General features: G+C 33.7%; 3 protein-coding genes across 6 annotated transcripts; 2 read left to right on the top strand and 1 right to left on the bottom strand.

The window, feature by feature from the left end:
- Nucleotides 1-276: 276 nt before the first annotated feature.
- On the top strand, nucleotides 277-3,390 carry LOC101206555 (uncharacterized). Its single transcript, NM_001280609.1, is given in 6 exon segments — nucleotides 277-1,085; nucleotides 1,175-1,233; nucleotides 1,826-1,895; nucleotides 1,980-2,105; nucleotides 2,207-2,335; nucleotides 2,745-3,390. Coding segments are annotated over 6 exon segments (1,701 nt in total). The 5' UTR covers nucleotides 277-296; the 3' UTR covers nucleotides 3,273-3,390.
- A 2,320-nt stretch (nucleotides 3,391-5,710) lies between these two features.
- Nucleotides 5,711-7,644, top strand: LOC101211366 (inositol-tetrakisphosphate 1-kinase 1). The gene has a single exon (XM_004148716.3). The coding sequence runs from the start codon at nucleotides 5,998-6,000 to the stop codon at nucleotides 7,087-7,089; it is 1,092 nt and encodes a 363-aa protein (XP_004148764.1). The 5' UTR covers nucleotides 5,711-5,997; the 3' UTR covers nucleotides 7,090-7,644.
- A 2,114-nt stretch (nucleotides 7,645-9,758) lies between these two features.
- On the bottom strand, nucleotides 9,759-15,539 carry LOC101206800 (UDP-N-acetylglucosamine transferase subunit ALG14 homolog). 4 transcript variants are annotated; one of them, XM_011652037.2, is made up of 6 exons: nucleotides 15,094-15,539; nucleotides 13,444-13,611; nucleotides 13,232-13,371; nucleotides 10,484-10,630; nucleotides 10,321-10,380; nucleotides 9,759-10,227 (listed from the first exon to the last, which is right to left on the bottom strand). In XM_011652037.2, the coding sequence occupies exons 2-6, from the start codon at nucleotides 13,586-13,588 to the stop codon at nucleotides 10,051-10,053; spliced, it is 669 nt and encodes a 222-aa protein (XP_011650339.1). In that variant the 5' UTR covers nucleotides 13,589-13,611; nucleotides 15,094-15,539; the 3' UTR covers nucleotides 9,759-10,050. The 4 variants fall into 4 exon arrangements, with proteins under 4 accessions (XP_011650339.1, XP_004148746.1, XP_004148745.1 ...); XM_004148698.3 differs by having other exon boundaries at nucleotides 15,211-15,539; XM_004148697.3 differs by having other exon boundaries at nucleotides 15,229-15,539.
- Nucleotides 15,540-16,625: the final 1,086 nt, after the last annotated feature.

The raw sequence follows: 16,625 nt of genomic DNA, 5'->3' as shown, positions 1-16,625 counted from the left end.
GAGTAAGAAAATGAAGAAATTTATAAATATTTACGTAACACTCACAAGAAAAGAATGTGAATAAATTGGAAAATAATTTGTAGAAATTTGTTATCGGAAAAACAAAATTAATAATTACACGTAACCTTAAAATTAAATTTGATAAATGAGAGGAAGAAAGGCGGTGTGAATCCGAGACGGATTAGCCCTAGCCGGTAGCCAGCTCTCTAAATTTCATCATCATCATCTTCTTCTTCTTCTTCTTCTTCTTCTTCTTCTTCTTCTTCTTCTTCCTCAATCCATCCTCAAGAACTCTAATGGGGAACAACAAAATCACTGACCCCAAAAATCCCTCTGAAGAAACCCCCACTGTTGCTTCTACCTTCAGCGTTTTCGATACTCTCTTCGGTAGCGCCGGTGTTGAAAACCCCCCCGTTTCTATCTTCTCCACTGACAACCCTTTTCGTAGGAAAGCTTCAGATTCTGTTCCTCCTCCACCTGCTGAAATCAGTAGGAAGAAGGGCAAGGACAAAAGGGTTGGTATTGATTTGGATTCTACTGAAGGTGTTAAAACTTCGTCGGAGATTAAGAAATCTAAGAAGAAGGAGAAGAAGAAGTCTCTGGACCGCGAATTGGATAATGTAGATGATGATGGAGAAAGGGGTTTCGAATCGCAAGGGGGATTGAAGGATAGTAGTAAGAAGAAAGGTACTGTTTTGGGCTCTGAAACTTCAGAAAAGAGTCATGGTTTTGAAGGGAGTAAACTCGGTGAGAATGTTAAATTGATGAAAGAGAGGAAGAAGAGGAAGAGAGATGAACTTGAGAGAGAGTATGAAGCCAAAAAGTATGGTGTATCAGATGTAGCTGAAGATGAAGTAGAAGGTTCAGGGGGGAATGTTGTTGGGAAGAAGAGAAAAGCATTGGATGATCCTTCAGAGATGTTGGTTACAAAGGAAGGATTTGATGATGAAAGTAAGCTTTTGAGAACTGTGTTTGTTGGGAACTTGCCATTGAAAGTGAAGAAGAAAGCTTTAGCCAAGGAGTTTAGCCAATTTGGAGAGATAGATTCTGTTAGGATCCGGTCTGTACCAATTGACATTGCAAATGTAAGCATCTTTTCTTTTTCTTTATTTGCTCATTATATTGAATGTTCCAATCTCCAACATTAAGAATTTTGTACTCTTTCTATAATCAGAGCAAAAAACCAAGGAAGGGGGCAATCATTTCTAAGAAACTCAATGAAGCTGCGGACAGGTAATGCTTCTATATGATAATTTTGTTTAGAACTTAGACTGTTTGTGATGTAACCGTATACAACCAATGTTGTTCGATTGTTACTATATTGAATACATGCTCTTCACTTAATATCAAAATTAGGGGGTGTGTGTTATTTTGTGGGATATTTGGGAGTAAAGGAAAAACAGAGTGTTTAATGATGTGAAGAGGAACCTTGATGATTTTTGGTCCTTGGTCAGGTTCCATGTGTCCCTTTGGGTTTCAGTCTCGAGAACTTTTGGTAATTATCCTCTAGGTACCATATTACTTAGTTAGAAACCCTTTCTCCAAGAGGTTTTGAGAGCTGGTTTTTGTTGCTCTTGTATTCTTTCATTTTTTTCTCAATGAGAGCAGTTGTTTCTATATATATGTATATATCTATATTAGAGAGTGAGTGATAGAGTTCTTGGTTTTAGGATGATCAGGGTTAGTTCATTGTAGTCTTTTGCTACCTTAAGAGACCTTCATTTTAGGAAATGTTTACAGGAGATAATACCTGAATATGGTTGCTTTATTCTTATTAATACAATTTTTTATAGCATTCTTACTGATGTCGATATACTCTATGCAGTTCACATGCATACGTTGTTTTTAAAACAGAGGAATCAGCACAGGCTTCTTTGTCCCATAACATGGCTGTGGTATGATTTACTCCTTTCTTGTTACAATTTTGAAGTTGAAACTTCCATTTATTGATGATCATTACCTTTGTATTTTGAATTTAGTTTGCAGGAAATCATATACGAGTTGACAGAGCATGCCCACCCCATAAAAAGTTGAAAGTGGGAAATGGGCCAATCTATGATCCCAAGAGAACTGTTTTTGTGGGTAACCTTCCATTTGATGTAAAGGTAACCTTTTATCTCTCACTCAAGTTTTCTTCCCTTTTTCCTTGTGCAAAGTTATATCCTGTAAAGTTGGTTTAAGGTTTTATCCATCCATGCACTTTCAGGATGAAGAATTGTATCAATTATTTTGCGGAATTGACAATATGGGATCCAGTGTTGAGGCTGTTCGGGTCATTAGAGATCCCAAGGTGAACGTAGGGAAGGGCTTTGCGTATGTCTTCTTTAAAACAAGGGTATGATCAGATATTTTGACATTAATATTCATTCATTTATATAAATATTCTTCAGCATCAAGCAATCATGTCACTAGTTTCATAGTTTTGAACAGAGATCTTTAGCACTTTGGTGACCATGTCACTAGTAGATGAGATTGACGAGTCTATTGTTACGTTGAAAATGTCGATGATCTTTTAATTGATTAATCTTTCTCTCTATAATCGTATTAATTACTTTAGGTCTCGGCCGTTGCACTAATAACCGTGGGTTCTTAATAGAAATCTATTAACTTCTTTTTATTTACGTATCTACCCTTCTTGTTTCTGTTATTCTTAAAAGACAGCATGATTTACCATTGGTTTACATCTTTTATCTTGCAATATCTTACTGAGAATCATGGGTTGCTTGTATTTCCTTGATGTGCAGGAAGCAGCAAACTCTGTAGTTAATAATCAACTACTAGAGTTGCGTGGTCGGACGCTGAGGCTCTTTCATACCAAAACAAATCCAACATCCACTCCATTTAAGAAACGGAATAGACCACCTACAGAAGCTGATCGCACCCCAGCAAAGAAAAAGTATGTGGATTCAGGCTTAGGGACACCAGATAGCAGCAAGAGGGTAACACCAAAGGCAACCAATGTATCCTATCAGGGCTTGCGTGCGAGCAAAAGCGGTTCCCAGAAGAAGATCCATACTAAAGGCAGCAGTACGAAATGGCCGAAGTCACATTCAAACAGTAAAGAGAAGCCAATAGATCACAAGAAGAGAAGAGGACCAGAGAAGACAAGTGAAAGAAAGGGTAAGAGACCAGCAGTTGCCAACAGAAAGGCTGTGGCGATGGCAACGAAAAATGGCATTGCAACACCGAAACAGACCGGATTGAAGCGCAAGTCTGATAGCCGAAGTCCAGGGAGCTCTCACAGGAATAAGAGAGTCAAAAGGTTTAGATAGGAAACACTCGAGGAAACATAGATCATGTTGTGGAATGAACTGAATTCTTTAAATCTTCTCTGTATTATCTTATCTGGCTTATCAACTTAATTTTGAATCAAGGAAAAGTTAACACAAATCTTGTATTTGCATGCTTTTTTTCTTCTTTCCAAAAGGAAAATTGAAGCTCATAAAACTTTATTTTCATCTTGATTTGCTCACCTCCTACTCATCTTCTATATTTGCTGACCTTCTGAATTTTTCCCCTAATAATTTTCGAAGAAAAAGTGAACACTGTGTAAGATAATCATTAGAAAATTATGTAACGGAAAACTAAAAATGATGAAATGATTATCTATGCTGTCTAAAAGAACAAAAATAGTTGGCACTGTATTTTTTTTTTTCTCATCTTTGTTTTTGAAATTTATGTTTAAAAATAACGTTATTTTCATTTTCTAATTCACTATAAACCACACTTTTAATTACTCCTGTATCATATTTTACGCTTGTAAATTAGTTTTGAAAGATTGAAAACTCTTAAGTGGAGACTTGAGGGTAATGCCTCCATAATTTAATGTGTATTCATTTTATTTACGAGTTTGGACGTAGGATTTAGAAGGATGTGCTTATCCGAGAGACATTTCAAAATGTGTTATTTGATGCTTTTTGTCTTATAATAAATTCATCTCTCATTTTGTTTATGGACGTAGGTAGCACACCGTTGGTAAACCGATCTTTATTGTTAAGAACTTTTTGTGTTTTATTAACTTCATAACAACATAAATAATAACAAACGCATATTATAACAATAACAACCACATAACATGTCAACATGAACATAAGGTTAGATGTTCGATTTGTTATAGGGTTGTGATTATGCAAAATAGTTAAATGTGAAACCTTATCCTACAGATAGAAAAAAATAAATCAAATATTAAAATAATCAAAATGATTGTTTAAACTATTTCCTACAACTTTTTTGACAAATAATTCCTATATTGTTCTTACCAACCTTAGACTACTTTTTCCCTTTAGTTAATAACACCAATCTTATTTGTCAACATTATAAAACCTAAATATCAAACATTAAATATTTGGTTTCATTTAATTCAAAATTGAATTATAATAACTTAATTAGAATTTTATTTACATTCAAATTTATTGATTGGGCAAAAAGTACACCAAACATTACAACATTCCCCTTTTGTACCAAAAATTCAAAGATTGCATTTTGACCCTTTGCCAATTGTCACTTTCACTTTTCCTAAATTAAAATTTCCCAAAGTTTTTTAATTTAAATTATTTCAGCCATAGTTGACTGTTGTCATTGTTGCTTATGCAACTTTTGTGCTCCCTCAAAATCTGCCACGTGTCCTTAAGAATAAAAACTTTGGATCTGACTACCAACTTTTGAAATGATAATTGATTATTTATTAAATTAGACTCAAATTAGTATATCTGGTTGGTTTTAGGAGGTGAATATAAAATAAAATGATATTCTAAAATTTAAATTTGGCCTATCATGGCTTGAAATTTGTGTTTATTTGGTTTTTAATTTTCACAATTTTTACAATTCGTCAAATTATTTTACTCAGAGAAAACGTAAGTCGCCTTACAAGATTGAAACAAAATTGAAGCTTTGGAATTTCTATCCAACTATAGAATTAAAATTTAGGCCTAATGGATTAGTTTTCAAATTTTAAAATTATGAATGATATAGAAAATTGAAAGTTTATGACTTAATAAAATGAAACTTTAAGACCATGTAAACATATTTAAACTTTTACAAATTTTCAATTATCTATTTTTTTTTGTATATATAAAATGTTAAATTTGATGACATATTGCTCAAATATTATTTGGCTATCCACCAAATAAACCCAATTCTATCCAAATACAAGTTAGTCTTGTTTGTCAATATGGCTTAGGTGAATATGTTCAAGAGAGGAGAGTTGTTAGAAAAACAACTTTCAAATTCTTAGGTCTTGTACGTCGATACATCGTGTCAAGTACGAAAGGATATCACTTCCCTAGCATTAGAGCAATTGAGTATAATAAAGCTATGTCGCTAAAAGGAATCGAATAAGGTTTTTAGGAATCTAATTGCTTTCCTCTTTACATAGCAATTTACAATATATAAGGCCTCTCAAAGTTGTGAGTTTTCACTTCGTGTAAAGACAGTTAAACTATCAAATTCAATGTGTGGCTCGTCGTAGTTCTTTTAAAATGTCTCTTATTTTCGAGGTGGTTGTTTGATAGTTCTTAATGTTATCGTTATTTTAAAAGTTAATTTTTTTTTTGGGTAATAATTTGTAATTTAAGCATAGTATTAACTATTAATCATGATTAGCATATACTCGAAGTCGGTAATTTGTAATTTAAGCATAGTATTAACTATTAATGATGATTAGCATATACTCGAAGTCGGTTATTTTAACATTGCCTTTTTCATCATCTCCTTCCTCTAAGCCCTAGTTGAAGCTATATATACCCTCCCCTGCTCCATTTCAATCACTTCTACGCTTCACAAATTTTCATTTAACATTTCTTCTTCACTTCCTCCTTAATTCCTTCCACACCCAAACCCTAGATTTATAAGAAATTTCATACCTTTTCTGGGTTTTGATTCACGTTCTTTTCTATTGAATGTGAATCTTCATACCCCCACTTCTTCTCTTCTTGTTTTGATGAGCGTCGTGTTCTTTGTTTCTATTTCTTAAGTGTTTTTTGTTTGTTGGGTTTATCAATGGAAGGACGTAGATTTTGTATAGGTTATGCTTTGGCTCCCAAGAAACGTCATAGTTTCATTCAAGATTCGTTAGTGACTCTTGCGGCGTCTCGAGGGGTCGATCTTGTTCGAATTGACACTGACCGGCCTCTTCTTGATCAAGGCCCATTTGATTGTATTCTTCACAAGTTTTACGGCGAGGATTGGAGGAAGCAACTGATGGAATTCAGAGTTAAGAACCCTAATGCTTTCATTTTGGATTCACCCGATTCGATTGAGAGACTCCACAACCGGATTTCGATGCTTCAGGTTGTTTCCGAGTTGAAGATTGATAACCCTGATGAATCTTTTGGGATTCCTAAGCAGATTGTGATTTACGATAAGGAGACTTTGTTTGATCGCCAGGCTTGGGAGGGTTTGAAATTCCCTGTTATTGCTAAGCCATTAGTGGCTGATGGTAGTGCTAAATCTCACAAAATGGCTCTTGTATTCAACCATGATTGTTTGAATAAGCTTAAGCCTCCTATTGTCTTGCAGGAGTTTGTGAATCATGGGGGTGTTATCTTTAAGGTTTACGTTGTTGGGCAGTATGTGAAATGTGTGAAAAGGAAGTCTCTTCCTGACGAACCCGAAGCAAAACTGGGGAATGTAGATGGATTGTTGTCGTTTTCGCAGGTCTCAAATATGACCCCTCGTGAGAAAATTGATGATAAGCACTACATGATGCAGCTTGATGATACAGAGATGCCACCGTTGAGTTTTGTCACCGATATCGCAAGAGGGTTGCGACGCTCCATGAACTTGAATCTTTTCAACTTTGATGTGATTCGGGACTCGAAAATTGGGACTCGGTACCTTATAATTGACATTAACTACTTCCCTGGGTATGCCAAAATGCCAGGTTATGAGAAAGTTTTGACAGATTTCTTCTGTGATCTAGCACAGAAGAAAGAGGCATTGAACAATCCTGACAAGAAGAAGGATGTTGAAGACAAGATTGTTTTAGATTTGCAGAGTACTGATCAACAAACAAGAAAGATTGGTAATGATGAGATTGGTGGTGGGCAGTCAGTTGAAAGGGAAAAGAAAGGAACCCCTGTTCAAGATTGACCATTATTATGAAAGTTCTTCATAAGCCTGTTTGTGTTCTTGAATTTGCTCAAAATATCTGGGACGCTCTGCACTGAACTGAGTGAGTTCTACACCATTTCTTTTAGAGATAGCCATCATTTGTAGGTACAGAAATGAAAGAAAGGGGAAATTTTCCTTTCTTTCAATTAGTTTTTAACCTCATGACCAAATTACATTGTGTCCAGTGATATCATGTATATTCCATCCTTATGTTACCACTGGAAATAGTTCTCAATTACCCTAGTACTGATGAGATATATGGAGGTCAAATTGTATCTTGAGGCTTTATCTTTTCCTCTTTCTAGGATGTTTCTAGCTCATGGATTTTGAATCTTTTAGTGAATTCAATGATTTTTTTTCCAGAAAAATTTTATCATATCATCAGTGCTTTGTGTCTGGTGTGCTGTTGTAGTGGAAATGCATTGATCTTTAGGACAATGAGACACCATTTCCAAACTAATTGTAGAACCTGGTTTGAGATGATAACCTTATGTTCTGGATTCTGAATGACAAATTTCGACTTCTTTTATGATATACTGAGCATTTTGCTTCTGAGGCTGATTTTTTGGGAAGTTTAGAAATCAGGATGTCTTTTTTTCACTATGATTTCTTGCTCTAAAGATTTTCTTTTTGATCACGGTTTCTGTTTAGAACCAGAAATTTCATATGTTCCATGAGTATGCTGATTAGGAAGTGAGCTGCGATAGACAGAAGGAATCAATCTATAATAGTATAAGTTCTTTGATTTTCATTGGTTTAATTGGAAGGTTTAATTGCTTGGATGTTCTTCAAACAACTAACTGATGTGAGATTTGCCATTGTATTGTTTCCTTCAGTGGGAGGATTCTTGGCAATCTTATATGTGTATAATGGAAGGTTTTGTATTCTTTACCCAGATACGTTCTCGGCACGTTGTCGATCTTTTGAGTAACAATTGTAGGAAGGGAACTGTTGGGTTGGGTCAATTGATGATTATCATATACTTTGCATATTGTTTCCAATCAGATGAAAAGGACTTGGAGAATAAGAATAAATGCATAAGACCAATATCTTTATTTCTGTGGTTTTAAACCTGTTGCTGACAGAAATGGTTCGAATATTGTTTAGAAAATGTGAAAATGCTAAAATTCTTTAAGACTCGTTGGGAAGTCTTGTGATAAATGGTCGTTGGGTCCCTTGATTTAGGGTTTTGTATTTTTGGTTTCAATTATTATAAAAATAAAAAAAGTTCATAATTTCTTTTATTTTTTAAGAAAGCTTTAATGTTGTCATTTTAAATTTGTATTAAAATAATCTTAAATTTTGTTTTAACGATTGTGTAATTCAGTGCCACATAGTTTTTTAAATTCGATGATGGGTACATTTCAGGAAATTCCAAATTATAGAGTAAGATTGAATTTCTTGTAGAGTAGTTTTTGTGGGTTAAAATACCATTTTAGTTTCAATAATTTAATTTTAGCTCCTATATATTTAATGATTCAATTTAATTCTTTTAATTTTAATTAATCTTAAATTCAATTTCAAGTTAATATATTAATATCACTTAAACAGGCATATCATTGACAATTTTTCTTAATTTGATTAAATCACTATAGTAGAAAAACATAATATGTTGTCAAATTTGTAGTAAAAAATGATATGGATAACAAAAAGGGTTTTTAAGAATCAATAATAAACGAATAAGAGACTTTGAATAATCTACAATTTAACTTATTGAAAAGGGAATTACAATTGCATTTGACAATTCAAAGTACATAGGTCGGAATTGAACAAAATAGATGAATTAAAATGATACTTTAATTTTGTTTATTTTTATTTAAACCATGGAAGGTTTAGTGAACTATGAAAAATCTTCATTCCTTTCTTTGGTTGACAAATTATATTAGCTTGATTTTAACATACGGTTAAATTTGACAAGTTAATTTATCTTTTTTCTTTTTTTCGAATTCACTTTTTTTCGAATTCACTAAAGGGAGATTTCCTTAGAAAAGAAGATAATGACAAAAATGAATGTCCGATATCGACATAGAGAGTATTATATTTTATAACCAATATTGATATAAAAAAAACGTGTAAAAAAGAATTACATAAGATGGTCATTTGATCCCATCCATTTTGGTCTTAAGATTGATGTTTACAAGTAACTCGAATGTCAATAATCTAACAAATAGTGACTAAAATGTTTCCACAACCTAACAAGGTCGATATAATCGAAGGTCTATATGGATTAATCTTTTACGATTTAAAATTATCAAAACAGATCTTAATGTTGCGTGAAACCTACCCAATAAACTAATAAAATATATAGTAATAAAGAAAGGCAAATACAACTTGGTTACCATATTATAACAAAGGTAAGTTCAAGAAAGTCAACACAATCATAGTCCAAAATTACCATTTACTTTCTCCTAAGACATCGAAAACCGACGTGACAGAAATACCATTCGTTGGGGGTAGGTCTTGTCTGTCAGTTGGATTTTCTAACGAAGAACCAACCACCCAATAGTCAAATGTAAAAGCAAATTTAATGATCAGCTTTCAACATCGACCAACTGATAAATGACAAAATCACAGGAAGGCATCTGTTAAAAAGTTTGAATTGAGCTCCCTCTCTCATGAATCAAGCCCAACTCATAAGACTAGACTTATAACCAAAGAATTGAAACTAACCATTAGTTGTTGAGAATATAGCTCCATGGAAAAACTCGTTGGTCGAGTTGCAATAAACAAGAAAACATTACAGATTCAACACTCCACAAAAGTGAGATTTACCACTTCATATTGAAAAATCTATCTCAAACACAAAAACATATCCTTGTCAAAACTATTTGTTATGGCGTCAGAATTTTGACAACTTTTTTTCTATATGTTACATTTTAAAGCTCCATAAGAAAAATTCAGACGAGATTTATACTTATTTGTGTGGAACTCCGCTGTCAACTACATGAGACAACCAACGTAGTGAGCGCGGGGGTATATTCTTTGTAGCTGCGGCCATTGCACAAAGAATTGATCAGCCACGTATAACTTGTATAAAATTAATCCACTTAGTGATAATCTCTTCACTCTTGCAATGCTCTCCACATAAAAAATTGAAGACCATCTAATTCCTAGAACCTGCATTCAGATTCCACTCAGTGTTATCCTCTACAAACCATATGATCATGGAAATGAAAAGGCAAAAGAATGCATTTCAATGCACTATTGAACCTTGAATATGAATGCAATTAAGCATAATGGGATACAAGTACCAGGGCCATTGCATAGAATCTGCAACAAAACAAAACTGGTCAAAGAAAACACACACCACAATAGGTTCTCTAAAAGGAAAAGAGGTCATATAATTTTGGAGATCTATAGAAAGAATAAATACCACTTGAGGTCTAATTTTAATCATTAGCCAGAGTGCGTGCAATGTGGCAATTAAAGTTGTCCAAACAGAAGTGAAATACGATTGTCCTACTTCTCTACTTCTGTAGATCTGCATGAACTGTGCAATCTTGTCTACCTCAGCTTCATTCTGCAATAAGCGCCAATTCAAGAAAAAAATATAGCAGAACTTGTAAATTATATGAAATGAGAGAAAATGAAACAAAACATCCCGACATAAGTTAACGGTAATTGACATCACTTTTCTTAAGTTTTGGAGGTTTAAATATCTATAGCACATATTTGCTGTACTCAAAAGAGAGAGAGAAAGAAGTGATAACCATAATATTGCCGATGGCAACATCCATAGTATTCAGTTGACGTTTTGTGTTTTTTGTTTGATGACGATCTATAAGAGAATACAAGAAAAAAACATTGAATTGAAAGAAAAACAAAGAATTTTTAAAATTGCAGATCAACTGATTTATCTATCGTAGTTTCAGGTATGGTTTCCCGGAAGCTGAGAATAAGGGGAGATGGTAACTTATATAAAGAAAACAAACTAGCTCAAAGTGTTTCATAGTTGATGCTGTTTTCCCAGACCAAGTGTACGTACAATGCTGTCAGACTTTGAGCAGCCTAAGTTGAAGTTGAACTCAAGCAACAGAAGTCCAACTGAGTCCATTCAAGTTTGTGGACCCAATCTGCAAGAGAATTTACTTTGAATGGGCTATTACTGGTTATTTTGTATTCAACGTGTGCTTCTGACATGCAGTATTTTTCCCTAGTTGAGAAGATTTTGCCTCTGGGTCTAGTAGAAAATCCTTGTGTAAGCCACCGAAAGTCGTAAAAACTCCAAAATCACCTGAAGCTAACTTCGTAGCCATTATCATAAATCTTCTTAAACAAGCTGACTGATCCTTCAACTTAAGATTTCGAGGAACTGCTAGTCTAGAAACTTATTACCTAGCTAATAAATTCACACTCGTCCTATTCTACTTATTCTTTATTTCATAGCCACATATTCCTCTGGCCAAGGAGTGGTCCTAAATTAAACACAACTACCAAATATGCTTATTATTTTATTCGTGTAACTTGCTTTTAAGAGAAAAACACGTGGTTTGTGTGTGATTCATAGAATATCATCAATTCCTAGGTAGAGTGAACTCTACAGTCATTGAACAATTTTTTTCACCAGAATTTAAGTATAGTTCTCAAGGATCTATCTAACTCTTCCATCTGTTCATTTGTTAGTGATTGATAATATGATCTAGATTGAATTTGAAGCTAAGGTCCTACTATCCAGAATCCAAGTTATGGTTCTCAAGGATCAGTCAGTGTCTTCCATCTGTCCATTTTAGTGATTGATAATATGATCAAGATTGAAGTTCAGGTCCTACCTTCTTGGAACAAAGACAACACTTTTTGTGGAATTAATGAAAAGAGAAAGGTACAAACTTCTAAAGAAGTGAGAGAAAAAAAAAATGATTACAATGCATTAAAAAAAAACATAAAATGATCCCAAAGGAAATACGAGAGTATTACAATTCAAATTATTATCTTGTTGGTGAGAATCCGTCCAAACGATGAACACCAAAGTGATGCTTTGAGATGAGCTTACTCAGAACAGTCCGGCCACGAACAATATTTGTTGGAAAGGGCCATGAGAGACTTAGAATAGCACAATTTATTTTTCACTTACGCTTTCCATTTCTTATTACACTTACTTCATTGTTTTGTTGAATGCAACTTTGGTTTTAAGACTAGTGAATGGTCTTGATGTTTCTTTTTCTCCTTGAAGTTTAAAATGTGAGTTTCCTGTATTTTGATCGTTTTCAGATCCCAAGTAAAAAGGATTATTTCACAAAAAATTAGTTCAGTTCATTTCTACGTAAAGTTTAAATCCTATCAAGTCTTTGAAGTCTTTTAAGCATCCATGTAGTAGCAAAACTTTTTCTTTAACAAGATACAGAACTTTTAGTCGTTTTAGAAACAAGGTTGAGAATTCTCATTATCAACACCTAATGTATGTGCATTTTATCTCTTATCTCCTATCAGTGGTGGATTAAACTTTCGATCTTCATCTCAAGGAGATAATACTTTTATCCTCTGGTTAAAAACTAGATGATATGTTTATCCTTAAACAGGTAAATTCCCTCTGGCTTCGATCTATGTAAGTATGTTTCTAGAACAGTATCAAGCCTGTTCACACTCAAGACAGAACGAAATGAACAATGTGCAAAGCAAGAGCCAAACTTTTCTCTGTACTAGAGATAGGTTAAAACAGAGGTAAAACAAGGAATGAAGGAGGAGACAACTGTGCCATCTTATTTTGTCCTCGTATTCTTTCTTTATTATTTTTTAATTATATATATGTTAAGAAAATATTAATAATTTTTTTTAAAAGAAAATTAAGCTTTTAGAAGTTTCCCTCTAAATTGCTCCCATGGGTATCTAAGACTAAAATTATTCCTTATAAAAAAAATTGACTCCACCCATGGGTCTCGGTCACAAGCTTTATGTTTCTATCACATTGCTAAAATTTCAAGAATCATTTCCATTTTAGGGAACCGAGCTTCAGCCTCAATCAAGTTTCCACAACCCAAAACAACGCACGGACAAATATCCCTATGATCCTACCCAATACAGATTCTAGTTTATCATATGATTGGCAACCGAAACACCCTAGCCATACCATCCCCTCTCCTTTCCTCACTCAGACAAGAGAAGTTGGAAGACCTTGAAATCGTACCTTATCAGCCAGTTGGTTTTCATATGTACGAGCTTTTTGAAGACTCATGTTATCTGTAGCAGCAGCAATGTAGAATCTTGGAGAAAACAAGTCCTTCTGCAGCACAGACAACACATTGAGCATCTCCGCCGTGTGACCCCCTACATATCCACCAATCTCAGGACAATTACACAATTAAATCAACAAGTCAATAAAATGAATGGCTATCTGACCTGAGCCTAAAACAATGAGGGTACTGACAGGTCCCAGGCTTTTGTTTCGAAGAGGTCTACCACTCCAATATATAACGTAAAGAATACGGCTTAAAATCAAGCTAATACTGAGAATTACAGTAGCGATAGTAACACTAGAATCCATCAATAGAAGCAAACGCACAAATCCTGCCATAGAGAGAGAGACAGAGAAGATGATCAATAAAGTACAATAGAGATTAAAGAGGTTGTGCTCCCTTGGTTTTCTCCTATGCTATAATCTCACATAATCAATATTAGATTAAGAGTCTTCACGTAACCCCTCCAAACTTCAAAACAAATACAGAAAACATCAATACGACTCCTAGCACCTACTACTTGAAACACAAATAAAGTCAAAACTTATAGAAGAGAAGGGTCATGCAAAATCATTAATTCTACAAAGCATTTAAATTATTCAATGTCTAAGGACAACTCAAACCTCCAAACCAAGTTTAATAACTTCCAGATCAAACACAAGACATTTTTTTTTTTTTTTTGAAAAACATAAGGCATAATAGATAAAGAATGAAACTAGCCGTTTGTCCACAAACTAAAATAAACTATAATAAACAAGTCACCTAGTTTAATGGTATCTTTCGTCACACCTCATCTTCCTCATTATCAAAATGATAGAGGTCCTCGTGACCTCCAAAATCTATTGGAAGGGAGTTAGTACAAACGTTCTCAGTCAGTAGCTCCCGTATGAGGAGCCAACAAACAGTTTACAAGATACATCACAACAATGCTCCTCATATGCAATTTACTCATACACAACATCCATGGAAAACAAGTAACACATACAACATACACAAACTCATATATCTACGCACATCATGCTCACTGATCCTATAACTTGTTTTCTCTTAAAACACTACGGAGTTCATAAACTCTTACTAGCTCTTCGAGTCGCATCGACCTCTAACTATTTGTACCCTGGGCCTCAACACTTCCCTACAGAATTCAATGTTCAACCCTTGACCATTTTGACCTAAAAGCTCAAACTGTGCATTTCCCCTAGACCATGTTTACCCAGGGCGCACCTACGACTTAGAAACCTATTGGTCCTTCCCCAACTTCCTCACTACTTGCTTAGTTTCTTCTATAGACTCATCACATCGACCCTTGGTCATTTTTACCTAACGCCTCAATACTCCTTAAGCATGGTGGCATGTCACCGCTCGACCATTTTTACTCAATACCCTATTGATATTTACCTTACTTTCCTTTCTCATTAGCTCTAGGTCACCCAACTCTTTTCACTGATCAGGCTCACAATCTAAATCATGTTTTCTAGACATGTATTTATCCTAATAATCACATGAACATGCTCTTGACACAAAGACAATGCCTAACATCACAACATGCTTAAAAAAAACATCACTCAACATGCTTTAATCACATCAGACCACCTAAGCAATTTATAATGGCATTCAATTAACCATGTTTATCAAGCAAGTCACAGGAGCCATACAAATATACAACCAATAAGCAGACTCAACAAGTGAGAATTCCTTATTCTAATTGCTTCTAAATTAATCTGAAAGTTCCTGGATAAGAAAGATGTTTTCCAAATTTAGGCTCTAAACTAGAATACTTCAATCAAGAAAAGGATAAATAAGAGAGGATTACCAAATAATGGTATCCAAACACCTTAAACGATTTCAAGACTGATCAATCGACAAGTTTCCAAATATTAGAACCCAATTCACAGCACTTAAAACAAATCCAAAAGTGTCTCGAACGAACCGGTGCACTGATTCTCACCGAAAATGTTCGGTTATTCAGATCTGAGTACACAACCTGAGGTCGCTCAAAGTGTGAATTCGCCAAACTAAAGCAGAATGACTCGTTTGCGAGTGGTTGTCAACTAACACAAGGTGGTGTTCGCGCCGACGACAATCTGTCCGTTCGAGGATCCAGGTTGTAGCGTCGAGAGAATTGCACGCTGCTGCTTGGCTAGAACCGCCGGAGAATTCGACGTCGATCGTAAATGCACGCCGGAATCTCGTTGATGTCGCGCCCTTCGTTGGTTAGTCGCTGAAGTATTCTTTTCTTTTTTTTTAATTATGATCTCATAAATGTTATTTCTTTTTCAAAAATTTATATTCTATCTATTTAAATTTTAAATTAATAGTTGTATCTGTTTAAACAATTCAAAAATTAATCGTTGAATTTTATCAATTTAACTTTTAAAATAATTTTTATATAAATTGACTTTGTAATTTTATAGCAATATCAATTTAAATTTTTAATTATGATTTATTTAAATATACTTATAAAATTTCGAGTTTAAATTTTAAATTTTAATTTGACATAACAATTAATTTTAGATTTAAATTAATAAAATCTCTAAAAATTTAGATTTAAATTGATACAATAAATTTAAATCATTTAAATTGATACAATCAACCAAGTTTAGCTATTGATTTGAAATATATGTACATAAATTACATTTCATATATCTATCTAAAATCAATTTAAAATTAATATAAAGAGTGAATCGATATTTTTATTGTATAGTACAAAATTCACCAAACACAAACTTTAACAACATAGGTATAATATAGATAATATTTGTTATCTATATTATAACTAGATACAAGCACACATTTTGTAATTCTTAGGTAAAAGAACTTCATCATATAAGTTGAAAGGCATTAATTTCAAGCATTTGATTTAGGCCTGCTTGCCGAGTTCCCTTTAGGTTTTCCAAAAAAACTAGTATTAGGTTTTTCAAATTTTAACTAAAGAAATCAACTAAAAATTCACAAAATAATTCTTAACAAATTCAATATATCAATTATCTAAGATTTATTCAGACCTGATTCAAACAATGAAAATATGTTCGAGGCCAAGTTTTTCACCATCACGGGCCAAAATCGAAAAATCAACAAAATCTAGATTTGCATAATGGTAGATTATTTAGTGTCAATTAGACTATACTTCTGTAGTTGACAACTATCGAATTTCTAAGGAAAAATATGATAATTAGCCGTCTAACGAAAAATATGACTGATACAAGTTAAGTGTCAATTTTTATATCATTCCAAATTTACCGGGCATTTTCTCTCCTCTTTCTATTCTTTTAGACAAAAAGTTAACAAAAGTTTGTCTATGAGTAGTTTATTTTTAGAAGAACAATTTGGGATGGAGAATTCATG

The sequence above is a fragment of the Cucumis sativus genome, chromosome 3 (genome assembly GCF_000004075.3).
Source record: "Cucumis sativus cultivar 9930 chromosome 3, Cucumber_9930_V3, whole genome shotgun sequence".
Classification (NCBI taxonomy): domain Eukaryota; kingdom Viridiplantae; phylum Streptophyta; class Magnoliopsida; order Cucurbitales; family Cucurbitaceae; genus Cucumis; species Cucumis sativus.
Note: the sequence above shows the minus strand (reverse complement) of the source record. Positions and strands in the feature narration are given on the sequence as shown.

Excerpts from the sequence above, each read along its gene's own strand:
- LOC101211366 (XM_004148716.3), top strand. The coding sequence starts at position 5,998 with ATGGAAGGACGTAGATTTTGTATAGGTTATGCTTTGGCTCCCAAGAAA.
- LOC101206800 (XM_011652037.2), bottom strand. The coding sequence starts at position 13,588 with ATGGATTCTAGTGTTACTATCGCTACTGTAATTCTCAGTATTAGCTTG. Across the intron at positions 13,372-13,443 it reads CCTCATTGTTTTAGGCTCAG|GGGGTCACACGGCGGAGATG; the intron begins GTCAGATAGCCA and ends GTGGATATGTAG. Across the intron at positions 10,228-10,320 it reads TAATTGCATTCATATTCAAG|GTTCTAGGAATTAGATGGTC; the intron begins GTTCAATAGTGC and ends ATCTGAATGCAG.